General features: G+C 41.5%; 1 protein-coding gene across 1 annotated transcript in view; it reads left to right on the forward strand.

The window, feature by feature from the left end:
- The window catches only part of LOC126234841 (THAP domain-containing protein 2-like), a 217,729-nt gene extending 196,726 nt beyond the window's left edge, over positions 1-21,003 (forward strand). The window contains exons 3-4 of the mRNA XM_049943583.1: positions 20,518-20,716; positions 20,809-21,003. Coding sequence (XP_049799540.1) covers positions 20,518-20,716; positions 20,809-21,003 — 394 coding nt within the window. The remainder of the gene's footprint in view (positions 1-20,517; positions 20,717-20,808) is intronic.
- Positions 21,004-27,511: the final 6,508 nt, after the last annotated feature.

Here is a 27,511-nt window from a genome sequence, read left to right on the forward strand (position 1 = left end):
AGTGTAATATTCTACAAGTGGGAGCATGCAACGTCAGATGTCTGAATGTGGTATGGAAGCTACGACATCCGAGCAGGGAAATGTAAAGACACATTCCAGTTATAATGGAGGTCAGTCAAATAAAATGACAAGAAGACAAATACTTCTAGTCAAATCACTAAGGAACTCGTTATGAATGGGAAGTTGGGCAGAGAGTGAGTTACTGTGAACAGTTCGGTGATGGGGGAGTTGTCATCAGATTCGACAGGAAACCAACGCCGACAATAATAGTTCTTTTCGTAGATCTCCATAGCTGCAACCTAGTTTTTTCAGTAGTGGTTCTAAGTGTCGTTGACGTTCGAAGGAAACTTTTTTTTTACTTCTGGCTTTACAGGTTGTAAGACGTCGCGGTCTCCTGACCTTCATTGCTTACATGTTCCGCCATCACAATCATATTCCGCACATCAAGACGCTTCATTCGAACCCAAACTCGATAAGACAAAGTCAATGTTGTATGAATTCATGTAAACGATATGCAATTGACAAGTGAGTGCACCGTGGTTGAAATACTCGAGGCTGGCGTGCCCACATACATTCCAGACACGACGGTCACAGAGGCTTTTAGTTCGGGAGAGAGGCCGCACAATGGGACGCCAGGCCCTTCAGAGGACGACCCAGCCCATGTCGGCCGGTGACCGCCCGTAGCGGACAGCGTGGGCCCGAGTGGAAAGGGGGGAACAATCCCGTGTTCGGGTTAAAAGCAAATTCCGCTACATTCTGTAGGAGCGGCCAGCCTATGCATTCTTTACACATAGCAATCAGTTTCACAGATTTTCACAGGGAGACAGCAAACGCCAAACGCCAAAGCTACAAGTTTCCGGATTGGTCGCCTTAAACGAAACGTCATTCTCCCGTTTTAGAAGAGCAATGCTGATTGGCAGACGATATTTCTGACGCCTTGAGCTGAAGGAATAACGGAAGAGACCGAAAGATATACCCCTTCACGTCTGGCGTGGACATCGCTGTTCTGTTGTCGCTCTTGGAGCGAGAACACGTAACGAGAGCGTGCGCGCTCGTACATGTACTCGAAAGAGCGAGGAACAAGTCTCTCCTCAGTACTTCACTGGGAGAACACCTCTGTCGAGAGCGAATCAAAGGGCGACTCTATAATTGATTCCTTGCGATTAAGCGTTGTTCACTGTGTTGGATGACACACTTATTGTGCGGTGTGAACGGACAGAGTTATAGTTAAACACCTGCGAGCGAATTTTGAGTGGCATCGCGGTGGACTGGTTATCTGACCGGTGTACCGCGCCAATAGTTAGACTAGGGGCGAATAGGAATCCTTGACTTCATCAAGGCATAGGGAGAGTTTGATTGGCAAAGGTCAATCCAGATAGAACGAGAGTTATCTTATTTGTCAGCAGCAAGTGGCGCAGACAGCAGTCATCGCAGCTTACAGTATTGTGCGCTACAGCTCTTGCGAGCCCCATATTTCCTCCACAACAGTACACTTCACTGCATTTCACATGCAACACCCTCGACCGTACCTAACAACATTCTAAAGGATAATTATTCAAGTTGAGTAGGCGCGCCTCTCAGCCATTCTGCCAATTCAATAACAATATTAAACTTTGTATAGAAATTTCATTAGCGAATCCTATCCTTGAAAGGTAACTTCACATTCCGAAAAGAACCAGGATATAACTTGTTCAATTCATAACTAAAAGTGTGTAACCTCCCCACACGAAAATATTAATTAAATGAATTTTTTAAGTATTGTAACCTCTGAACAAAATTAGCTCCCATTTATAATCTGTGTGCAGAAATGCATTCACATTTAATGTTCCCACAAAATTCTTTTCTCATTTAATGTTAAGTTCGAAACAGAAAAATTCCTAAACACCAAAATAATAAAAAAAAATTAGTAACATGGTAAATGTTATGAGGACAGCAGCGCTGCCCTTCGGCCCTGTATTCTGAATAAAAAAGAAACAAAAATTCTTACCTCAATAAAAACTGCAAATATATCTGCTCTTATGTAGAAATTTTTTGACACAGCTTCATGTAACCCTGGCGTATATTTTTTTTTTTTTTTGATTCTTGGAAGGAATGATCATGCATTGGAAATATTCTTTAAATTGAAATGAATGCTTTTCTTTAAAAAAGTTACTTTATATTATAAAAATTATTATCGGGGCATTTTTTTTGAAAGAAATAAAATAACAATTAATATACATTACTAGATATGCGCAAGGCTGCTTCATTACCTTCTACAACAATACTCATCTTGCAGAGTTCTGACCAGAGTCCCGAGCAGAGCAGACAGCCGACACGCGCCGACTACCTCCGACTCACGCAGACTACTCTCGACTACTGCAGACTACTGCTTACTAGCACGGACAGAAGACTAAAGCCGACTGACGCCGACTCGCGACAAGCAACAACTCTGGTCAGGGACTCTGCCACGCCTCGCCCATCGCCGGCGACGCATACGTCTTTCAAGTGTCATTGTGATTTCTCAGAATTTTTCCAAAATAAATAATAACTTTCATTAGTTTCATGTTTTTCTTACACCTAACTAGAACCACTCCAGTACCCAAGTATCCCACTAGTTACGTAAGAAATTTTGTGAATTTTTGTGTCATTTTCTTACAGCGGACGACTCCAGAAGATATTTATTGCTGGAAGTTTTTCAGGCATTTATCTTTAGAACGTTAGGAGCGTCTGTCTGACTTCTGTAGTAGTGTGGGGGTGGAAATTGCATCTTGCAGGAGCCACAGGGTAAAGGGTACATCTCAGATTAATCCGTTGTGCTCAGAAGGTACGGTTCGTGCCCATACCGAGGATGCGTTCCCCCCAGCTTCATTTTCTTTCTTTTCTCATTCGCAGCTCTTTCTCTTCCAGAAGGAGGTGATGCTGTTCCTGTGAGGTGGTAAAACCATTCCACTGGAGTCGATTTCAATGTTATGATTCTGCAAGGATCATTGACAGCTACGTCCACCTGCAGACAGAAGAAGCATACCCTTTGACAGAACAGCACAGTGCTATTGCAGAAGTTCGTAGTGTTTCAGGTTGACTACCCCAGTGTGATCCGGCTAGTGTCCTTGTGGAAATTTTTGACTTTCAGTTCGTGCAGTGCTTCTTGAGAGCAAGAGGTCTGTAAAATGTCACTCCTACGTATTTTGGGCTCTCACAGTGTTCCAGATCGACAACTGACCATACTATCTTAAATTTGCGACTAGGTTCCCTCTTTATCAAATGAAATGCACACACTCGTGCCTTCCTGGGATTTGGTTTAAGTTTCAGAAACTCTACCTCCTGGCTATGATGAGAAATGGACGATTTGGAAGTCCCTGAACAGGGTGGAATCTGCAGCTGGCAGCTCAAAAGTTAATTTGGAAAGCTGGTGCTACGCAGATAAAAATAATATTCAGTACTACCGATTGTGTCCAGCTTCCCGCTTCGTGAAATTCATCAAGGAACAGAAGGTACATGAGTTTAATATGTATATTTATGATACGAGATTAAATAATAGTTCAGGTATACATGCCGACGTCGCAAACAGAAGGTGAAGAGACAGCGGAGGTAAATGAAGATACTGAAAGGGTGATTCAGTATGCAAAAAGAGGTGAAAATCTAATAATCGTGTGGGATTGGAATTCAGTTGTAGGGGAAGAAACAGAAGAAAGGGTTGCGGGGCAATGCGGGCTTGTTAATAGTGAAAAGAGAAGACAAAGAATCATTGCGTTCTGTACTAAATTTTAGTTAGTTATAGGAAATACGCAGTTCACAAATCACAAGAGGAGGAGAAATACGAGGGTTGGAACTTTAATAGTGGCAACTACTTATTTACAGCTCGTACAAAATAGATACGTGTTTCAAAGTTTTACTGACCTTCAAAGTTGTCACCAGCATTGTGTATAACCCGTTGCTAGCAATATGGAAGTCATAGGATACTCTTAGCAGTGCTAGTTGTGTTGACAGTTTGAGCGGCGCGGTCTATTGCCCGACGAATTTGTAGCAGTTCTGAAGCGAATGCTGTGAAGTGTTTCCTTCAGTTTAGAAATGGAGTTGAACTTACGAGGGCTTAAGTCAGGGGAGTGCAGTAGGTGGTATAGCACTTAGCAGCCCCATCAGTCAAACAAATCAGTAACAGCTTGCACTGTACATGCTTGAGCATTGTCCTGCAAAATGATGGTCAGGTCCTCCAGAAAGTGTCATCAGCATAGAGACAGAGGTGATGACACTTTCTGCAGGACTTGACCATCATTTTGTAGGACAATGCTCAAGCACGTAGAGTGCAAGCTGTTCCGAAATCAGATACTGTATTGTAAGGCCTACTCACTAGCATATAGACTCAGATCGCCGTTTAGTAATGACGAGAAGTAGACTAAACTTTCAGAGGATTGTAGGAAAGAATCAACGTAGTAGGAAGTGGAATACTTCAGTACTGAGGAATGATGAGACATGTTTGAAGTTCGCTAAAGATGTATATACGGCGATAAGGAACATCAACGTAGGCAGGTCAGTTGAAGAGAAGAGTACGCCTCTGAAAAGAGCAATCGCAGAAGTTGCAAAGGCAAGCGTACAGGCTAGGAAGGTAACTGCGAAGAAACCTTAGGTGACAGAAGAAATACTTCATTTGATCGATGAAAGAAGGAAGCACAAAAATGTTTTGAGAAAGACAGGAATATAACAATATAAAGCACTCAGTAATGGAATAAATAGGAAGTGAAGGGAGGCCAAGGCGAAATGGTTGGAGGAAAAATGTGAGAAAATAGAAAAAGAACTATCAGTTGGAGGTAAACTGTGAGAAAATAGGAAAAGAACTAATAGTTGGAAAGACTGAGTCAGCATACAGAAATATCAAAACAATCTTTCGTGAGATTAAAAGAAAGGGCGGCAAAATTAAGAGTGCAATGGGAATTCCACGGTTAAACAGTGAGGAGGGAGTTTATATGTGGAAGGCGTACACTGAAGAGCAGTATGAGTGGGGGGAATTGTCTGATGACGTGACAGAAGAAGAAATAATTGGAGGCAATGTGAAATAGATAAGGGATCCAACATTAAAGTCAGAATTTAAAAGAGCATTGGAAGCCTAAATAAGTCAGAAGTGATAGACAACATTCGATCGGAATTACTAAAATCATGGGGGGAAATGGCTATCAAACTACTACTCAATTTGGTGTGTAGAATCTATGAAACTGGCGATATACGATCAGATTTTCAGAAAAACATCATCCATTCAATTCAAAGAGAGCAAGGGCAGATAAGAGCGAGAACTATCGAACAATCAGTGTAACAGCCCATGTATTCAAGTTTCTGACAACAATAACGTACAGAAGAATTGGAGAGAAAATTGAGAAACTGTTAGACGACGATCATTTCGGGTTTAGGAAAGGTAAAAACACCAGAGAGGCATTTCTGACGTCGCGCTTGATGACGGAAGCAAGACTGAAGGAAAATCAAGACACGTTCCTGGGATTGAAGTAAAGTTTCAAGAACTGGCTTTAAATGATTACTGTAGGGATATACTACAACCCCCTACGTATCGCTCGCATAATGATCACAACAAAAAGAGAATAATTAGTGCAAGCAAAGAGGCATTCAGACAATCATTCTTACCACGCTTCATACGTGAATGGAACAGGAAGAAACCCTAATACCCGGTACAATGGGACGTACCCTCTGTCATGCACCTTACGGTGTTTTTCAGAGTATAGATGTAGATTTGTCGACCAGGAAAAAGTATTCGACTATGTAAAACGGTACAAGATGATAGAAATTCTGAGAAAAATTGGAGTTAGCTTTAGAGAAAGACGATTAATATGAAATACATGTAAGAACCAAGAAGGAACAGCAAGAGTGGAAGATCAAGACCGAAGTACTCGAATTAAAAAGGGTGTAAGAGAGGGATGCAGTTCTTCGCCTGTATTCTTCATGCAATGACGAAAATGAAAGAAAGATTCAGCAGCGGGATTAAAATTCAGATTGAAAGGATATCAGTGATAAGATTGACTGATGACGTTACTACCCTCAGTGAAGGTGAAGAAGAATTAATCTACAAGATCTGTTGAATGAAATGAATAGTCTAATGGGTACAGAATACATGTTGAGAGTAAGCTAAAGAAAGACAGAGATAATGAGAAGTAGCAGAAATGAGTATAGTGAGAAAATAAGATTAGAATTGGTGATTACGAAGTAGATGAAGTTAACGGATTCTGCAACCGTAGAAACAAAATACCCCATGATGACCGAAGCAAGGAGGACATGAAATGAAACTAGCACAGGCGGAGAGGGCATTTCTAGCTAAAAGAAGTGTACTGGTATCAAACATGGGCCTTAGTTTTGTAATAATTATATCTATTAGGAGTAGGTTTATTTTAATCAACTGTATATCTGCAATTTATGAAGTGTGCATTCTGTGTTGTTTGAACTCCTTGGTGTATATATGAAAAAAGCAATTTAAATTATTATAATATGAATATGGTTATGAAAGAAGCAAGTTTGTTAAAAACTGGTTCATGCTTAGGGCACTTGTATTTGTAACATGTAAACACTGTAGGGAAGTCCCTCCGCAACGAAAGTGGCATTGCGCGATGTAAAAGGTGGGATTGGCGGTCGAACTGAGGGGCTCCTTTGTGCGAACAGCACTCCGTGTGTGGCTAGTCTTTTCACGGTACACCTCAACGGTGCTAAGGGAGGTAATTGGAAGCTGAATTAGAAAGGATTTGATTCGGATGTGGATCTGGCTATTATTTGGTATTCACGGAATAATGGAATGGCTCTAATATGTTGAAAATCCGACTCCACGAAGAGATTTTATAGAGAATTCGCACATCAAGAGCCGCGAGTACAGTTAGCCGCCATTTCGACTGCCACTAATCTTCGCCACTGCTTCATAGACTTCATACATTTAGTAACTTAATGTATATCGGCATGGACAAGTTAATTTGTGTGTTGTATAAAACGTCGATTCGTGTTCGAAACCATAATTTCAACCCTCATACGAACCTACGCAGGGTCCTCACCTAGGTGCTACTTAAACAGAGTATCCTGATTTAAGTGAACAATTCAGGCAATGATGTGTTTAAAAGTGATTTTTTGTCTAAAGTAAAAGAAGTAGCAAAAGTTAGAGTAAAATTTGGATGTTTCATTTACGGAATACTCCAAGTGAAATTGTTAAGGTAGGAAATTTAAGTAAAAAATTTAAAGATCAATCAATAGGAAAGTGAAAACATTAATTATTTAAAAGCTAAAACCATAAAAATTAAGTTGGATAGGCTTTTGCTGAAGTATCCTTAGTTTCTTATAAAATATAGTTTTGTAGGACTACAGTGCAAGATTGTGTAAATATTATTGCCAAAAATACCTGCTTCACAGATGATTATAGTACAAGTACATATAAATCTTTTACTAACCGATCTGCGGTAGTACTATTAGAAGTGAAGTTATTGCCATTTTCAAAGATAGTGTAATTTTGATACCCATCATGAATGGTTCCTTTTGAAATTAATTAAGCCCAGTGTTGCATTTTATTACCTTTCAAAATAATTTAAGTGAATGACTAACTTTTAGAGGTAGTTTTTACTTTGCAGTAATCAAAGAACCTTGGCTAGTGATACTATACCAGTTTATGGGTCCCCATCACATTGTCCTACTATTAAGAAAAAAATGAACTATTACTGTTACCAAGGAAAGCTGCTACACCATGCAGAGGAACTTAAACAGTGTATTTAAGATGTTTTCATCTTTATTTGTGTTATTCATGTCAGTCAAGATAAAAGACCTTCACGTCCATAATTAGTTCTGCACCTCATGTAGTGATGTTTCAGTGTTTTGATTAAGTAATGGTAATGATTGTGGCCATCATTAGTATGAGCTCGGCGCAATTTTACTCCCCATAATTTACTGGTGTGTATGTTATGGGTAACTGCTGCCGCAGACAGTACAGAGTGCACTGTGTCATTTTGTATCCTGTTTGCTATTCAAAGGGAAATCTGAACAAAAGTAACTTCAATAACTAATATCCAATTTTCTCAAATATATATTTCCAAATTAATGTGCCTAATTAGGCTGGCGACAGTTCATTTTTTTTTCATTCACTTATAATTTTACCACTTCTGTTAACTCCCAAGATTAAGGCCCGTTTGGTTTTATTGTTAACTTCACAAAATTCGAAATTAATAGTCCGATACCGTTTTCCATTAGACACACGCACGATCGAAGTTCGAAATCCTCTCAGAGGGTAACATTAGCGTGTTTCATGGCACATTGGTGTTATAATTTGAGGAAGAAATTTCTGGGAATATACGTTCGGATCACAGCACTGTGTGATAGTGAATCACGGACTATAAGGAAACCGGAGCAGAGGAGAATCGAAGCATCTGAGCTGGGGAGCTGCAAAGGAATGTTGAAAATTAGGGGGACTGATAAGGTAAGGATTGAGGACGTTTTCTTCAGGATCGGCGAGGAAAGGAGCATATGGAAAATACTGACAAGAGGAAGGGACATGATAGGGAGTGTGTTAAGGCACCAGAGAAAAAAATTATATAGCAAGAAAGAGATTGGAATATATGTAACAAATAATTGAGGACGTAGGGTGCAAGTGTTACTCTGTGACGATGAGGCAGGCACAGGAGAGGAATTTGTGGTGGCCGGCATGAAACCAATCAAAAGACTAATGACTGAAAATAAAATAGCTAAATAAATAAATAAATTGAAATACTCATTATAAATGAAAAGCACCAGTTTAATTTTGTGCTACACTATTAATTCATTGTGTTAACCGGCTTTCGGCTCAAAATGCCATCAGGATTTACTGACTGTTGTCAACCAAAGGAGTTACAATGTATGGTGACAATAGTCAGCAAACGTCTGTGATGGTCTTGTAAGCCGAAAATCGCTTAACACGTTAAATTAATATTGTAGAACAAAAGCAAATTAGCGCTTTTCATTTATTATAATGGTGTTCTACCAAGAAACGAAGGAAGATTCAGTTAACATGAAATGCTCGTGGTTTGCGTCCAAAATTACTTCATAACTGCCATTCTTTTTTAAAGTGAATACGTTTGCTTTCCGCTATCACGATTAAAAATCAAATATCCGTGTCAGAAAAATTCAAAAAATATTTTTTGTGTAATTATGTATAATGGCCCGCCCCGGAGAGCCTGGAGCGTAAGCACACTACTTCCGGGATTCGGAGAGCTTGCTGGCCCCGGACTGAATATGCAAGACAGATTACAGTCGAGGACCGATGTGCCGGCCAGTCTGTAGATGGGTTTTAGGCGGTTTCCCACATCCGATTAGCTGAATACCGGACGCATCCATGTCCCGCTTCAAATGGTTCAAATGGCTCTGAGCACTATGGGACTTAACTTCTGAGGTCATCAGTCCACTAGAACTTAGAACTACTTAAACCTAACTAACCTAAGGACATCACACACATCCATACCCGAGGCAGGATTCGAACCTGCGACCGTAGCGGTCGCGCGGTTCCATACTGTAGCGCCTAGAATCGCTCGGCCACAAAGGCCGGCCGTCCCGCCTCAGTTATAGGATTTGCGAACGTATACAAACCGTTCACAGGTCTTCGGCCGGTATTACACTATGAAATTTCTTTGTCAAAGATTTGATCTAAGATGTGATCAAATATTCCGTCAAATATATTTGACGAAGATCTTGGACGTAGCGCTAGAAGGGGTATTACACTGTCATCATATGTTTCGTCAAAGTGCAACAACAACTTGTTATTAACCACAGCAGTTGCATGTACCACAACTGCACTGTGTGCACATGCGGAAGAGAAGCGGGGGAAAAAAAGGAAACACAGCTGGATGAAGCTGTGGGTTTTACAACGACACGATAAAAGCATTCAACAAAACTTGTTACGTGAGCTTATAGTGGAGGACGTCACGTCGTACATCAGTTACTTAAGAATGGATGAGCATACATTTCTGTATGCGCTCAATGAAGAGTATCCTCATAGCACAAAGCACAATATTCACTTAAGAACTGCTACATCTGCAGAAGACAGGCTCACTGTAACACTCTGATTCCTTGCTACAGGAGAGGGTTAGGTTAGGTTAGGTTAAGTTAGGTTAGGTTAGGTCTCCAATCTTCGTAATCTATTTTTGTATTCAGTGTGCCTCAGGTTGTAAAACGCCTCATCAGCTTCATACATCTCTATTAATTTTGTAGTTGTCAGCACACACCAATTGTGTTTACCAGCAATGTTTATAAAAACACTACAGACAACAGAATGCAGCGATGCTAGCGCTCCATGTGGTAACATGTCACATTGCAGCGAACAGAAGACAAGCGACTTCTTTGATCAAATCTACAGCGAGGCCCTAGATTTGATCAAATATTGGACGACATTTGACAAAGTTCCCTATTACACCATCAAATATCTTTGACAAAGATATTGGACAAAGATATTTGACAAAGAAATTTGATAGTGTAATACCGGTCTTCGCATGTTATAACACCAGACGCAGACAGTGGGGCTACACAACTTCTGACCTGTGAGAGAAAAGAGCGGTGAAAGGACGTTGTAGTGATTCAGCTTGGAAGTTGGTTCACTACGAATTTTACCGCTCCCATAATGCATGGTACAGTAGTTTATCCTATTTGGTTCAAGAAATGATTAACAATTCATGAGATTAATTATGTTTTGGAAACGCTACAAGACATTTATGTCTTTTGTGTTTCCTTCATGTACCACAGAGGGTTGGGGTTGGGTTGGATTGGGGTTGTTTGTGGGAAGAGACCGAACTGCGAGGTCATCGGTCTCGTCGGATCAGGGAAGGACGGGGAAGGAAGTTGGCCGTGCCCTTTCAGAGGAACCATCCCGGCATTTGCCTAGAGCGATTTAGGGAAATCACGGAAAACCTAAATCAGGATGGCCGGTCGCGGGATTGAACCGTCGTCCTCCCGAATGCGAGTCCAGTGTGCTAACCACTGCGCCACCTCGCTCGGTACCACAGAGGGCCTTGACATCATTGGAGGGCTCCTCTGGAGCTGTTTGGGCACGTTTAGAAGCCGGGAGAACTTGCACCCGATCTGACAGCCTTGGTCCGCAGTAAGATGCTTGCAATTGCGTAACGACGCCGTTGCTTGTTATTACCAAAATGCAGGTAAATGAATATGTTTTGAGTTGTTAATAGTTGTATCAGTTCCTGTTGAGACTTGTATCAGCTCAGTTGCATAACCACAACTGAATTCACACCTATGTAATTAATGATCTAAAATATTGACACATGTGGCGGGTACACGATATCCAAGGAGAATGGTCAATATTCAGGGATATGGCAGGATAATTCGAGCCAACAGTCTAGTTGAATGGTCTCTAAAATGCATACCTCAAGAGCTATGAGCACTTGTTCATCTTCGCAACTGTGGAACACATTAGATTAGATTAATACTAGTTCCATGGATCATGAATACAATATATCGTAATGATGTGGAACGAGTCCAATTTTCCATTACATGACATAATTAAGTTAATTTAACAACATAATTAAGTTAATATAACAACTTTTTTATTTTTTTGTTTTTTTTTATTTTTTTATAATTTTTTGTTTGGTTTTTTCTTTTTTTCTTAATTTATATCTAAAAATTCCTCTATGGAGTAGAAGGAGTTGTCATTCAGAAATTCTTTTAATTTCTTCTTAAATACTTGTTGGTTATCTGGCAGACTTTTGATACTATTTGGTAAGTGACCAAAGACTTTAGTGGCAGTATAATTCACCCCTTTCTGTGCCAAAGTTAGATTTAATCTTGAATAGTGAAGATCATCCTTTCTCCTAGTATTGTAGTTATGCACACTGCTATTACTTTTGAATTGGGTTTGGTTGTTAATAAAAAATTTCATAAGAGAGTATATATACTGAGAAGCTACTGTGAATATCCCTAGATCCTTAAATAAATGTCTGCAGGATGATCTTGGGTGAACTCCAGCTATTATCCTGATTACACGCTTTTGTGCAATAAATACTTTATTCCTCAGTGATGAATTACCCCAAAATATGATGCCATATGCAAGCAATGAGTGAAAATAGGGGTAGTAAGCTAATTTACTAAGATGTTTATCACCAAAATTTGCAATGACCTTTATTGCATAAGTAGCTGAACTCAAACGTTTCAGCAGATCATCAATGTGTTTCTTCCAATTTAATCTCTCATCGATGTACACACCTAAAAATTTTGAATATTCTACTTTAGCTATATGCTTCTGATTAAGGTCTATATTTATTAATGGCGTCATACTGATTACTGTACGGAACTGTATGTACTGTGTCTTATCAAACTTCAGTGAGAGTCCGTTTACAAGGAACCACTTAGTAATTTTCTGAAAGACATTATTGACAATTTCATCAGTTAATTCTTGTTTGTCAGGTGTGATTACTATACTTGTATCATCAGCAAAGAGAACTAACTTTGCCTCTTCATGAATATAGAATGGCAAGTCATTAATATATATTAAGAACCACAAAGGACCCAAGACCGACCCTTGTGGAACCCCATTCTTGATAGTTCCCCAGTTTGAGGAATGTGCTGATCTTTACATATTATAAGAACTGCTTATTTCAACTTTCTGCACTCTTCTACTGAACAAGTGTTCAAGTGTTCATAGCACTTCAGATATGCATTTTGGAGCCCATATTTGCTCAACAATTATTATGGTTTGGTCCATTCTACCTCCTCCCAAAATATGGAAAGCAGAGAGTTCGCACTAGAAGCGATTTGTTTCACAGTATTCAAGATGAAGAGGTGCTTCTAGTTATCAAGGTACACAGTTTAGAGCCCATGTTTACGATACCTTTTTGCTTCGACTGATGTTTCCTAACATATCTATGAATACTGATCATTCCTCCTGGGGCACCTTTTATCGTAATCTATGGGCAGTTAACTGAAGCGAAGTCATTTTCGAAGAAAATTATTTACCCTGTTGGTGTCCTTTTTTTTTAGCGAAATTGACATTGTATTAAGTATTTATACTATTCCGCTATCATGGATAATTACAAGAGCAGTGATTAAAATAAATTGAGAAAAAAATGCAAATAGTGATAGGCTTATCTGCATGAAGTGCAAGGTAAATAATATCTGTGAATATTTCATATTGCGATAGGAGTCAATCACAGTCGATTAACGGATATTTGTCCTGACGAAGGAAAGCTGTTAGTTTTCTCAAGTGAAAAGTATAAGACATAGTAAGAATGACATTCATTTAAAGTGAAAGCAAGAATTGTTGTTTGAGCGGTTGGTTTGAGGATGGGGACCAAACAGCGAGGTCATCGGCCCCATCGGATTAGAGAAGGATGGGGAAGGAAGTCGGCGTGTTCTTTCAAAGGAACCATCCCAGCATTTGCCTGAAGCGCTTTAGGAAAATCGCTAAAAACTGGAACTAAACTCCACCCGAATAGGTCATAAAGGCGCAACAGTAACGACCGGCCGCCGTGTCATCCTCAGCCGCAGGCGTCAGTGGATGCAGATATGGAGGGGAATGTTGTCAGCACACCGCTCTCCTGGCCGTATGTTAGTTTTCGTGACCAGAGCTGCTACTTCCTAGTCACGTAGCTCCTCAGTTTGCCTCATAAGGGCTGACTGCACCCCCTTTGCCAACAGTGCTCGGCAGATCACGGAAAACCTAAATCAGAATGGAAGGCCGTGGATTTGAACCGTCGTCCTCCCGAATGCGAGTCCAGTGTCCTAACCATTGCACATCTCCCTCAGTCAAGAATTGTATATTACATCGATATTATTTCGGAACATCTGGAGACAGATGCTAACTTGTTGGAAAGCAGTGTTGTAGAACCTCTCACTGTGTAACGTCCCCTTAATCCTGGGAGGGTCGCCATATGTAACGTCCCCTTAGAAAAATTAATGAATTACTATACTGATAAACATCTTATGTTATTTGATTTTCAAACAGCTGAGCAAAACTGAACGTACTCAGACATTCACTAAAGTGACACACAATATTTTTAGCGCAACGCAATCTGACTTTCAGTAATTCCTACAAAACAATGGCCCTGACTAACAACAACCTATACCTTTCATGAATTCGTACCTCACAAAAATCTTCGTTACTCGAACTATTGCAATACAGCGAGCGCCAATACTGCCAGCTAAATGAAAGATTCTAACTACTGAAGGCACTAACTACTGATAGGCATAGTTATCAAATGAAAGATTTTGATAGAGAACAAACAATGTATTTACCTTAATAGTGTTCAAAAGTCATAATATATGTATCAGTTCATGACATCCAGTCTTACAAATTTACTGTCTCTGTCCAGATCATCCGCTCTCAAAACTCCGCCATTTCACCCCGCACATCCACCACTGCTGGCGGCTCACCTCCAACTGCGCAACGCTACGCGCTGTTATCATCCGCCCGCATCTCGTGGTCGTGCGGTAGCGTTCTCGCTTCCCACGCCCGGGTTCCCGGGTTCGATTCCCGGCGGGGTCAGGGATTTTCTCTGCCTCGTGATGGCTGGGTGTTGTGTGCTGTCCTTAGGTTAGTTAGGTTTAAGTAGTTCTAAGTTCTAGGGGACTTATGACCACAGCAGTTGAGTCCCATAGTGCTCAGAGCCATTTGAACCATTTTTTTTGTTATCATCCAGCTGCCCAACACTACAATAGCAGACAACAATGCAAACCAGCCACAGACTGCACACAGCACAGCCAGTGATTTTCATACAGAGCGCTACGTGGCGTTACCAATAAAAAGAACCTAAACAGCCTACTTACAACTGTTACGGTAACAGTATCATCTGCGCTATAAACACGCAGAATTCTATTTAATAATTTTAGACATCGTTAAAGTTGAAAAGCATTTTGGGCCCACAGTTTAATCGCAAGTGCGATGAAAGAATTTGCTAACAATAAGCTACAGGTAATAGCTAAACTCTTCGGACAACAGTGAAACATAATCCTCAGTTGAGTAACGATTTTGATAGAGGATCAGCAGTACGTATAATACGCACACAGGGCATAGTCACTACGCTACTTCCACATTCAGTAGGGGTCGTATCACTAGACCCTTTACCACTATCGTTGCCAAATCTAATAATTAACATGCCGACCTCTCGATTTTACGAGATAAAGGCCAGGAAAAGGATGAAGTTGTTCTGTAATACGTTTTGCATGATTTTGTGATACGAGGGAGTGCTAAAAAATAATGTCTCCGAATTTTTTACATGAAAACTCTTAAAGCTCTTCAGATAAAACAAACGTTATTAATGAAACTTCCTGGCAGATTAAAACTGTGTGCCGGACCGAGACTCGAACTCGGGACCTTTGCCTTTCGCGGGAAAGTTCTGTACCAACTGAGCTACCCAAGCATTACTTACGCCCCCTCCTCACAGCTTTACTTCTGCCAGTATCTCGTCTCCTACCTTCCAAACTTTACAGAAGCTCTCCTGCGAAAAGTTTGGAAGGTAGGAGACGAGATACTGGCAGAAGTAAAGCTGTGATGACGGGGCGTGAGTCGTGCTTGGGTAGCTCAGTTGGTAGAGCACTTGCCCGCGAAAGCCAAGGTCCCAAGTTCGAGTCTCGGTCCGGCACACAGTTTTAATCTGCCAGGAAGTTTCATATCAGCGCACACTCCCCTGCAGAGTGAAAATCTCATTCTGGAAACGTTATTAATATTCTACATGTTTATTCTTCATGTCTATGTGGTGTCACCGCCAGACACCACACTTGCTAGATGGTAGCCTTTAAATCGGCCGCGGTCCGTTAGTATACGTCGGACCCGCGTGTCGCCACTATCAGTGATTGCAGACCGAGCGCCGCCACACGGCAGGTCTAGTCTAGAGAGACTCCCTAGCACTCGCCCCAGTTGTACAGCCGACTTTGCTAGCGATGGTTCACTGTCTACATACGCTGTCATTTGCCGAGACGACAGTTGAACATAGCCTTCAGCTACGTCATTTGCTACGACCTAGCAAGGCGCCATATTCAGTTACTTCCAGAACGTATTTTGAACCAATAATCATGTATCGTCAAGAGCGACGTTCATCATTAATGGATTAAAGTTAAGTATCAAACAAATTCTGTCCGCTTTCTGACTTCTAATTCCTTGTCATGTTCCAGACCTCACGTCAGTATAGTCCTTCCCTCCTCACGCCAGCCTGCGTGAGCTAAAACGTGTGCATTTCGGCCTCCTCTAATAACACTGTGTTGCCTCTTCTGCCAACACAACAGTCTACATATTTATTTCTGAACCCTGCGAACATATTTCTCCCAAGGGGAGACCATTTTCTTGATACCGTCACTGTCGAATGTTTAACTTTCTTGTCGGAGACCCAACCTCACCTCTGCTTGCACTGCTTCACTACTATCAAACGGAAGTCCTCGAAGGAGTTCTTTAAATCTTGGAAACGGACGAAAATCGGATGGGGTCATGTGGGGACTGAATGGAGGATGATCGATGACATTGACACAAAGGCGTCGGATTGTTGCACATTTCGCAGCGCGGGTGTGTGGTCTGTCATTATCAATCATGCTGAAGGAGAAGATGCTCCACTTGTGGACGAACTCTTCGAATTCAAAACTCGATTACAGCAATCTGTTTCTCAGGCACCGACATACAATGAAGAGCCAAAGCAACTGGTAGATCTGCCTAAATAGTGTAGGGCCCTCGCGAGCACACAGAGGTGCCACAACATGATGGCATGGACTCGCCTAATGTCTGAAGTAGTGCTGGGGGGAATTAACATCATGAATCCTGCAGGGCTGTCCATAAATCCGTAACAACACGAGGGGGTGGAGATCTCTTCTGAACAGCACGTTGCAAGACATCCCAGATGTGCTCAATAATGTTCATGACTGGGGAGTTTCATAGCCAACGGAAGTGTTAAAAATCAGAACAGTGTTACTGGAGCCACTCTGTAGCAATTCTGGGCGTGTGGGTGTCGCATTGTCCTGGTGGAGTTGCCCAAGTCCATCGGAATGCACAATGGATATAAATGGATGCGGGTAATCAGACAGGATGCTTACGTACGTGTTACCTGTCAGAGTCGTATCGAGCTGCACATGCCCCACATCATTACAGACCTTCCACCAGCTTTTACAATCCCCTGCTGACATGCAGGGTCCATGGATTCATGAGGTTGTCTCCATAAACGTACACATCCATCCGCTCGATACAATCTGAAATGAGACTCGTCCGACCAGGCAATATGTTTCCAGTCATCAACAGTCCAATGCCAGTGTTGACGGGCCCAGGCGATGCGTAAAACTTTGTGCCGTGCAGTGATCGAGGGTAAACGAGTGGGTCTTCGGCCCCAAAAGCCCATATCGATCACGTTTCGTTGAATGGTTCGCACGCTGACACTTGTTGATGACCCAGCATTTTGTGGAAGGGTTGCACTTCCATCACGTAGAACGGTTCTCTTCAGTTGTCCTTGGTCCCATTCTTGCAGGATCTTCTTCCGGTCACAGCGATGTCGGAGATTTGATGCTTTAACGCCGTGCGGGATTAGCCGAACGGTCTCAGGCGCTGCAGTCATGGACTGTGCGGCTGGTCCCGGCGGAGGTTCGAGTCCTCCCTCGGGCATGGGTGTGTATGTTTGTCCTTAGGATAATTTAGGTTAAGTAGTGTGTAAGCTTAGGGACTGATGACCTTAGCAGTTAAGTCCCGTAAGATTTCACACACATTTTTTTTTATGTTATAACGGATTCCTGATATTCACGGTACATTCGTGAAATTGTCGTATGGAAAAATACCCTCTCCATCGCTACCTCGGAGATGCTGTGTCCCATCGCTCGCGCACCGACTATAACACCACGTTCGAACTCACTTAAATCTTGATAACCTGTCATTGTAGCAGCAGAAAGCGATCTAACAAGTGCGCCAGACACTTTTTGTCTTATAAAAGCGTTGCCGACCGCAGCGCCGTATACTGCCTGTTTACATATCTCTGTATTTGGATACGCATGCCTATACCAGTTTCTTCGGCCCTTCACTATAGTTACGTTACATACAGCCATGTTACATGCTACAGTTCGGGGCCCTGTAGTGTCAGAGGGCTGCAACTGCAAACACATGAAGTATACAGATGTAGAATGAATGTTAACAATGTTGGTTTTATTTAAAAAGCTTTAAGAGCTTTCAGATAAAAATTCGTAGGTGTACGTCTAAGTACGCCCTCGTAGATACCACCCCAAATGCAGTCGGTCTAATAATGAGGACAAAGAGCCTATAACGGTACAGCCTCCCCCTAGATTCATACGAAATATCTGATACCACTTTTCTTATGCATACGGGTGGTTTTCGGACGATTCAGTGTTTCCTGGATACTTTTGTGTGTGTTTTGGACGTATTATTCAGTTCAATTTGCCAAAATATAGTTTTTTTTTAATTCAGGAAGGGTGTATATTATCGTAATTGTGTATAGATTGTTGTCATTAACAAAATTATGAACAGGTTTCAAATCAAAAACCTAGTTGAGAAGTTGAAGTAAGAGATATTTAGTAACAAGTGTTACAAGGCTGTGGAAATGTTGGCATAAGTAGCTGGCGCCTTTAAATACCTTAATTGCAGTTGATCGGTGGGTTGACACAGAGAACCTCATTATCTTGAGAAACGGCTTAAAAATTATTACCAAGTGATGTATTTTCATTTGTTATCTATTTTTATGTCCTCCTCTGTAATTAATATCCTTCTTAATTACATTTCTATTTAACTCTCCAATTGTTTACATCACACAACTTTACGATTTTCAGAATTTGAGGCCTTATTTGTAACTTTCTCGTATGCAGTCGGATAAAGCACGAGATTTATACTGTCATTGAATGTTAGTAACCAAATCCAAATTGTAATTAATTACGTAACTGAAATAATACAAGAGATATTGTTGTAATTAAAGTTCAGATCGATTTTCTTATTTATAACTAGTGATGATACTATAAAAATTTATGTTATACGATATTGTATATTATACCTTATTTGGCTGTAACATTACTGTCTTTACGTTTTGTAAATATTAATTGTAACATCGGAATTGTACAAAATTAATAATGGGTTATTTTGAAATTTATTGTTAAAATTCTATATAAAGCGATGCAGCGAGGCTGCAAGTTAGTTGTTGTTTGGACAGTCAGTTGTCAATAAATTTTGTGAAGTTGGAAACTGTTATATTCTTTCAGCAAATGAACTCCAGGCCGAGTTGAGTCAATTTAAGTAACATTCAATAATATAGCATCGTTACAAGCCCTAGATATACTCAATTAATTGCGATAACTACTTTTATACTCGAATGAATGCTTCTAGCAGCGCGGGATTAGCCGAGCGGTCTCAGGCGCTGCAGTCATGGACTAGGCGGCTGATCCCGGTGGAGGTTCGAGTCCTCCCTCGGGCATGGGTGTTTGTGTTTGTCCTTAGGATAATTTAGGTTAAGTAGTGTGTAAGCTTAGGGACTGATGACCTTAGCAGTTAAGTCCCATAACATTTCACACACATTTGAACATTTTTTTGAATGCTTCTAGAACTAAATGTTCATTTCGTCAAGAGTCCTTATTATACCTCCATTATAACTAGCCATTATGAAAGTTATTGTTATTGTTTGTTTTCAAAGAAACATGATTCGCTGTAACGATACAAAGGTTTCATGGAAGGTTTGAAAAAAAATAAAAATAATGATGATACTCGAACGCAATGTGGGCAGATGTAATTCTGCCACCTTTGCGGGTTGCGCCAACACCGCACCCAGACGTCGAACTCTTTCGTGTGATACTGAAGAGACTCGTAAAGCTTATAAGCTAGATTTTTCGAAAACGCTTGAGAACCGCATCGTTCTAGATGTGAATTCGTTACACCCAAGTTTGTACTTCAATCTTGCGAAAAAAGGAGGAAAATCAGTTACCCGTTTGGTATGCACGGAAGTGACAGAAGTCATGGGATACTCGATGCGGCGTGGACTCAAGAAATGGTCGGTAGTCCCCCGCCTCTACAGCCGGTCCGGAGCGCCCACAGGGCATCCTCGGCTGCTGGGAGCAGCGCGTTCACACAGGGCGCGCGTGCGACGTGCGGAAATGTCGGCCTGTGCGGCGCGGCGAGATGCACGGCTGTGGAGGCTCGCGCCCGATAAGATAACATACCGCAGCGCGACGGCGAGAGACGATGCGGCGAGCTGACGCTGTCCGTCGACTTCCAGAGAGCGAGTAGCGCAGAGGTAACGCACTGGGCTTCCTGGGTGCTCGAAGCGATAAACGGGTACGGACTATGGAAAGAGAACTGCTTCATCGATAGACTTACTAAGTAAAAACTAGACCGCGCATTGGCGCTAGTGTCGCGTCCCCACATTGAACGTGATAGAAGCCGCCATTTGCAGGGAAACAGTGCGTAAACATGGTTCGTTCGTGTGCTGCTTTTAATTGTAACAGTAAGAATGGAAGCAAAGACGAAGACGGAAACAATGTTACATTTCACTGGTCAGTCATTTCTGGTTGTTTGTTACTTTCTATCACTTGTATATAGTATTTTCATGGAGAAATAATACATCATGAGCGTTTGTTTTTGTTTAGGTTTCCCCTTACAAATGATTTTCTAAATCGGAAATCGATAGTTGCTACTCGGAGAGAGAACTTCCAACCGACAGCAAATCATTTGCTGTGCTCTCTTCATTTTGAAGAGAACTGTTACATGGAAAATTATTTAAATAGACGTCAACAGAAGGACGATGCTATATCGACAGTATTTGGATTTCCAACTCATTTGAAAAAGGTATAGTGTCCTGGAAATCGTGCAATATAGGCCTAGGTTAAATAGTGTGGAAATACTGTCAGTGTTTATAATTTTGAACGTTCCTTTTCCAGGTTACCAAGGCAAGGAAACCTCCAAAGCCAAAGCCAAGAAATGTTGAGACAGCAGAAAACGTGTGTGTGGATGTGCACGTTTCTGCTTACACTGGAGACCACAATTATTCATTTCCATTAAGTCCAAGTAAGCTGAAGGAAAAGTTCGTAAAAACTGAAGAAAGGAAGGGAGCAAGCAGAAATTGTGCAATATAAGACTAAGTTAAATACAATGAACAAAAACTGCAATGGTCAAATATTTGATCAAATGTTACAAAATCAACCACTTTCAGAGGTGCTATCAGTGTTAAAAACTAATGTGCGAATGAAATTCCTACGGTATTTAAAGTGTTATGGGTTATTACAATTAATCATACCAAAATTAGAGTGCCGACAATACTGAGCTAAACAAAAGTAAGCGTGCAAATTGTACACGGTAGTCGGCAAAAAGCGAACAGGACATGAAAGGAAAATTACGTGAATTAAATAATAATCGTACTGAAACTTCCTGGCAGATTAAAACTGTGTGCCGGACCGAGACTCGAACTCGGGACCTTTGCCTTGCCCGCACTTGCCCGCGAAAGGCAAAGGTCCCGAGTTCGAGTCTCGGTCCGGCACACAGTTTTAATCTGCCAGGAAGTTTCATATCAGCGCACACTCCGCTGCAGAGTGAAAATCTCATTCTGGAATAATCGTACTGTCTGCTACTTTGAAAGTTTCATGTAATTATCTAATACAAATAACTCAATGTAAACTCGCTCCACCTTGTCAGAAAAGAGCCTAAATTTCGCGTCTCTATGCAGACGTATTTCGGAAATTAGGAAACTTCATTCATTTAAGTATACTTTTAAAATAGAATCGAATACTCAGTATTTTTTTAAACAAACGTGTTTAATTTGTGCTTCAATTTGCTCTTGTTGCGTCTCATATACTTCAAATCGCAACCCCAGTACTAGGATACATCCCTGCAAATGGCGGCGACCAGCTGCTTCAATTGGGGGACAGTTGCCTCGCTTCTCCGCTACGGCGTGGTAGGGGCTTGGCTTCAACAAAAGGCACTGCCTTACGATGTTGTTGTTCGTCATCAGAGTCACCGTCAACGCGATATGTAACTGTCTCAGGTGCAGATCTAGCGTTCGGTTCTGGAAAGGATGGGAGGTGGAGAGGGCGAGGATTGTTAAAGTTTGTTACCTCTCTCTTGCAACTTAACTTGCTTGGGCTAATGTACGACTCACTTCTTTAAAAACTTGGCTAGTAGATGTCTCAGCGTCGAGCCGCACACCATCTGCTTTATGCCCTGATATGATAGTGACCATTCAATCCATTACGCTGGTCATCTTGTAGTCATATGGATGAGCGCAAATACGTAATGCAGGTTACAGGTCGTTCGAATAACTTACGGGGATGCAAGGGGCTGACGTCGTCGACAACCGCCGATATTTCGACAGGAGCACACCCTGCCATTTTAAAGGTAAAGCTGCAGTAAGTACGTTAAGTGCTGTGCAAGAGAATTTAAAACCTCGGTTTTCAGGGAAACACCGTCAGCATAACACACGCACACCCTGTAAACCCTTGCGCCATCACAAACCAAATTTGACCGACGTCGGAAGCAATCGATATTGAAATTAATAATCAACGGGTGAGGTAATATAATCTCTGTTTTTTGATGAGTGAACAGGATTCCATGCAGAACGGAACAAAAACCACTATCTGTATATATAAGGTTACTTGGTAATTTAATTTCAACAGCTTCCTTAATGACACACTCCCAATAGCTCGAAGTGCATGGCAGAATCTCCGTGTTGTTATATTCCACAGGATGGGAAACTGCTTCTGAAAGGCGAAATAATCAGCAATGATCAACGGCATGAAGATGCAGAACGTAACGGAAACCACTGCATTAAAGACAGACACATGAAGTGTATCCACAGGGCATGTGAGCTGCTCTCTCCTTTGACAAAAGATTCCGAAGGGGGACTGCCAAGCAGGAGGTAACCATGAGAAAAAGACTGCATAAAGAACGAAAAGAAAACGTTCCACTAATCGGTGCGTGGAATGCCAGAAGCTTGAACGTGGCAGTGAAACTAGAAAATCTGAAAAGGGAAATGCAAAGTCGCAAGCTAGATACAGGGTGTTACAAAAAGGTACGGCCAAACTTTCAGGAAACATTCCTCACTCACAAATAAACAAAAGATGTTATGTGGACATGTGTCCGGAAACGCTTAATTTCCATATTAGAGCTAATTTTAGTTTCGTCAGTATGTACTCCAACGTGATCCAATTGTAAATTTTCACAATCAACATGTGTGGGCTGACGAGAATCCGCACGCAATTCTGCAATCACGTCATCAACACAGATTTTCTGTGAACGTTTGGGCAGGCATTGTTGGTGATGTCTTGCTTGGGCCCCATGTTCTTCCACCTACGCTCAATGGAGCACGTTATCATGATTTCATACGGGATACTCTACCTGTGCTGCTAGAACATGTGCCTTTACAAGTACGACACAACATGTGGTTCATGCATGATGGAGCTCCTGCACATTTCAATCGAAGTGTTCGTACGCTTCTCAACAACAGATTCGGTGACCGATGGATTGGTAGAGGCGGACCAATTCCATGGTCTCCACGCTCTCCTGACCTCAAACCTCTTGACTTTCATTTATGGGGGCATTTGAAAGCTCTTGTCTACGCAACCCCGGTACCAAATGTAGAAACTCTTCGTGCTCGTATTGTGGACGGCTGTGATACAATACGCCATTCTCCAGGGCTGCATCAGCGCATCAGGGATTCCATGCGACGGATGGTGGATGCATGTATCCTCGCTAACGGAGGACATTTTGAACATTTCCGGTAAAAAAGTGTTTGAAGTAACGCTGGTACGTTCTGTTGCTGTGTGTTTCCATTCCATGATTAATGTGATTTGAAGAGAAGTAATAAAATGAGGGCAGCGTGGAGGGTAAAAATCGTAGGGGGAGACCAAGAGATGAGTACACTAAGCAGATTCAGAAGGATGAAGGTTGCAGTAGGTACTGGGAGATGAAGAAGCTTGCACAGGATAGAGTAGCATGGAGAGCTGCATCAAACCAGTCTCAGGACTGAAGACCACAACAACAACAACAATAAAATGAGCTCTAACATGGAAAGTAAGCGTTTCCGGACACATGTCCACATAACATATTTTCTTTCTTTGTGTGTGAGGAATGTTTCCTGAAAGATTGGCCGTCCTTTTTTGTAACACCCTGTATAGTGGGGGTCAGTGCAGTGGAATCGAAAGAAGAGAAGGATTTCTGATCAGATGAGTATAGGTTAATATTAACGGCAGTAGAAAACGGTGTAAAGGCCACAAGTTTCGTTATGAGCAGGAAAATAGGGCAGAGAGTGTGTTACTGTGAACAGTTGAGTGATAGGTTTGTTTTCAATAGAATCGACAGAAAACCAACACCGACAACGATAGTTCAGGTTTAACACCGACATCGCAAGCTAAAGATGAAGAGATAGAGAATGTGTATGAGGCTACGTGGATATTCAACGGGTCAGTGCGCAAAAGCGAGATGAAAATGTAATAGTAATGGGGGACTGTAATTGCGTTTGTGTGGGAAGGAGTAGAAGAAAGGGCTTTGTGCTAGAAATGAAAAAAGAGAAAGACTAATTAAGTTCTGAAATAAATTTCAGCTTGTAATAGCGAATACTCTGTTCGAGAATCATAAGTGGAGGAGATATACTTGGAAAACGCCGGGGGGTAAGGGAATATTTCACTTAGATTACACCATGGTCAGGCAGAGATTCAGATATCAGATACTGGATTGTAGGGCGTACTTAGGAGCAGATACAGACTGATATCACAATTTAGCAGTTATGAAGAGTAGGCTGAAGTTTAAGAGACTAGTCAGGAAGAATCAACTAGCAAAGAAGTGGGATACGCAAATACTAAGGAATGAACACCTACTCTTGACGTTCTCAAAGGCAATAGATACTGAGATAAGGAACAGTTCAGTAGAAAGTACGGTTGGAGAGAAATGGGCATCTCTAAAAAGGGCAACCAAATGAGTTGGAGACAAAAACGTAGGTACAATGAAGGTAATTGCGAAAACCCATGGGTAACGGAAGAAATACTTCAGTTCATAGATGAAAGCAAGAAGTACAAAATGTTCCGGGAAAGTAAGAAATACAGAAATACAAGGCGCTTATGAATGAAAGAAATAGAAAGTGCAGGGAAGCTAAGGAGACATGGCTGCACGAAAAATATGAAGAAGTCGAAAAAGACATGATTGTCGGAAGGACGAACTCAGCATATAGAAAAGTCAAAACAACGTTCGGTGAAATTAAAAGCAAGAGTGATAACATTAAGAGTGCAATGGGATTCCCACTGTTAAATGCAGAGGAGAAAGCGGGTAGGTGGAAAGAGTACATTGAAAGGCTCTTCTATAACAAGAAGAAACAAGAGTCGATGTAGAAGAGATAGGGGATCCAGTATTAGAATCAGAATTTAAAAGATCTTTGGAAGAATTAAGATAAAATAAGGAAGAAGAGATATGTAACATTCCACCAGAATTTCTAAAATCATTGGAGGAGTGGCAACAAAACAACTATTTACGATCGTGTGCAGAATGTATGAGTCTGGCGATACACCGTCTGATTTTCGGAAAAATATAATCCACACAATTCCGAAGACGGCAAGAGCTGATAAGTGCGAGAATTACCGCACAATCAGCTTAACAGCTCATACGTCCAGGTTGCTGAAAAGAATAATATTCAGAAGAATGGAAAATAAAAGTGAGGATGTGTTAGATGACGATCAGTATGGCTTTAGAGAGGCATTTCTGACGTTGCGGTTGGCAATGGAAGAAAGGCTAAAGAAAAATCATGATACACTCAAAGACCGACCTGTACAAACCGTTCGACAATGTAAAATGGTGCAAGATGTTAGAAATTCCGAGGAAAATAGGGGTAAGCTTTAGGGAGAGACGGTTAATACATAATATGTACGAGAACCAAGAAAGAATAATAAGAGTGGACGACCAAGAACGGAGCGCCCGGATTAAAAAGAGTGTAAGACAGGGATGCAATCTTTCGCCCCTACTGTTCAATGGATGGATATGAAAGAAAGGTTCAGGAGTGGAATTAAAATTTAAGATGAAAGGATTTCAATGATACGATTCGCTGATGACATTAGTATACTGAGTGAAACTGAAGAAGAATTACATGTTCTGCTGAATGGAATGAACACTCTTATGAGTACAGAATATGGATTGCGAATAAAACGAATAGAGACGAAAGTAATGAGAAGTAGCAGAAATGAGAAAAGCGAGAAACTTAACATCAGGATCGATGGACACGAAGTAAATGAAGTTAAGGAATTCTACTGCTTGCAAAATAACCAATGACTCACAGAGTAAGGAGGACATCAAAATCAGACTATCACTGGCAAGAAGGGCATTCCTTGCCAAGAGAAGTCTACTAGTATCACACATAGGCCTTAATTTGAGGAAGCAATTTCTGAGAATGTACGATTGGAGAACAGCATTGCGTGTTAGTGGAACATGGACTGCAGGGAAACCGGAACAGAAGAAAATCGAAGCATTTGAGAAGTGGTATTACAGACGAATGTTGAAAATTAGGTGAACTGGTAAGGTAAGGAATGAGGAGGTTCCAAGCTGAAGTGAAGAGGAAAGAAGTTTGTGGAAAACTCTGACAAGGAGAAGGGACAGGATGATAGGACATCTATTTAGATATCAGGGACTGACTTCCTAGGTACTGGAAGGAGTTGTAGAGGGCAAAAATTGTAGAGGAGGAAAGATACTTGAATATACTTGAATACATCGAGCAAATAACTGAGGACTTACATTACAAGCTGCCAAGACAGTGTTCTGCAATGGCGGATCTGCTCGGCTGTTACAAGTATGTGTGCCCCATATGCTCGGCATACCGGTCTTCCACAGTCCTGATAGTCTGACCAATGCATGACTTGCCAGAACTGCAAGGAATACGGTAGACACTCGCCTTATGCAAAACAAGATCGTCTCTTATTGAGCATAAAGGATACTGGTCTTAGATGGTAGTCTAAAGACACATTTCCCGTCATGTATAATTGTGAAGTGTGCTTTTCGACCACCATCTAAGATCAGTCTCCTATTAGGTTCCGTAAAGGGTGATCTTGGTTTGCGTAAGGATAAGATGGACAGAGAGAGGGGCGAGGGCCAGGTGGACAGACAGAAGAGCAGGGGGAGAGGAATAGAAGGTGGAGGGTGGAGAAAGTGGACAGAGAGAAGAGGGGGAAGGAGAGGGACAGAGAAGGGGTAATGAGGAGATGGATTAATAGAAGATTGGAACAAATACATACCTGGTCATCGCCAGGTATTCAGCTAGCTCGTGAATAAATTTTTGACGGATTTCTTAGATGGTAGTCTAAAGACACATTTCCCGTCATGTATAATTGTGAAGTGTGCTTTTCGACCACCATCTAAGATCAGTCTCCTATTAGGTTCCGTAAAGGGTGATCTTGGTTTGCGTAAGGGATAAGATGGACAGAGAGAGGGGCGAGGGCCAGGTGGACAGACAGAAGAGCAGGGGGAGAGGAATAGAAGGTGGAGGGTGGAGAAAGTGGACAGAGAGAAGGGGGGGGGAAGGAGAGGGACAGAGAAGGGGTAATGAGGAGATGGATTAATAGAAGATCGGAACAAATACATACCTGGTCATCGCCAGGTATTCAGCTAGCTCGTGAA

This window comes from Schistocerca nitens, chromosome 2 (genome assembly GCF_023898315.1).
Source record: "Schistocerca nitens isolate TAMUIC-IGC-003100 chromosome 2, iqSchNite1.1, whole genome shotgun sequence".
NCBI lineage: Eukaryota > Metazoa > Arthropoda > Insecta > Orthoptera > Acrididae > Schistocerca > Schistocerca nitens.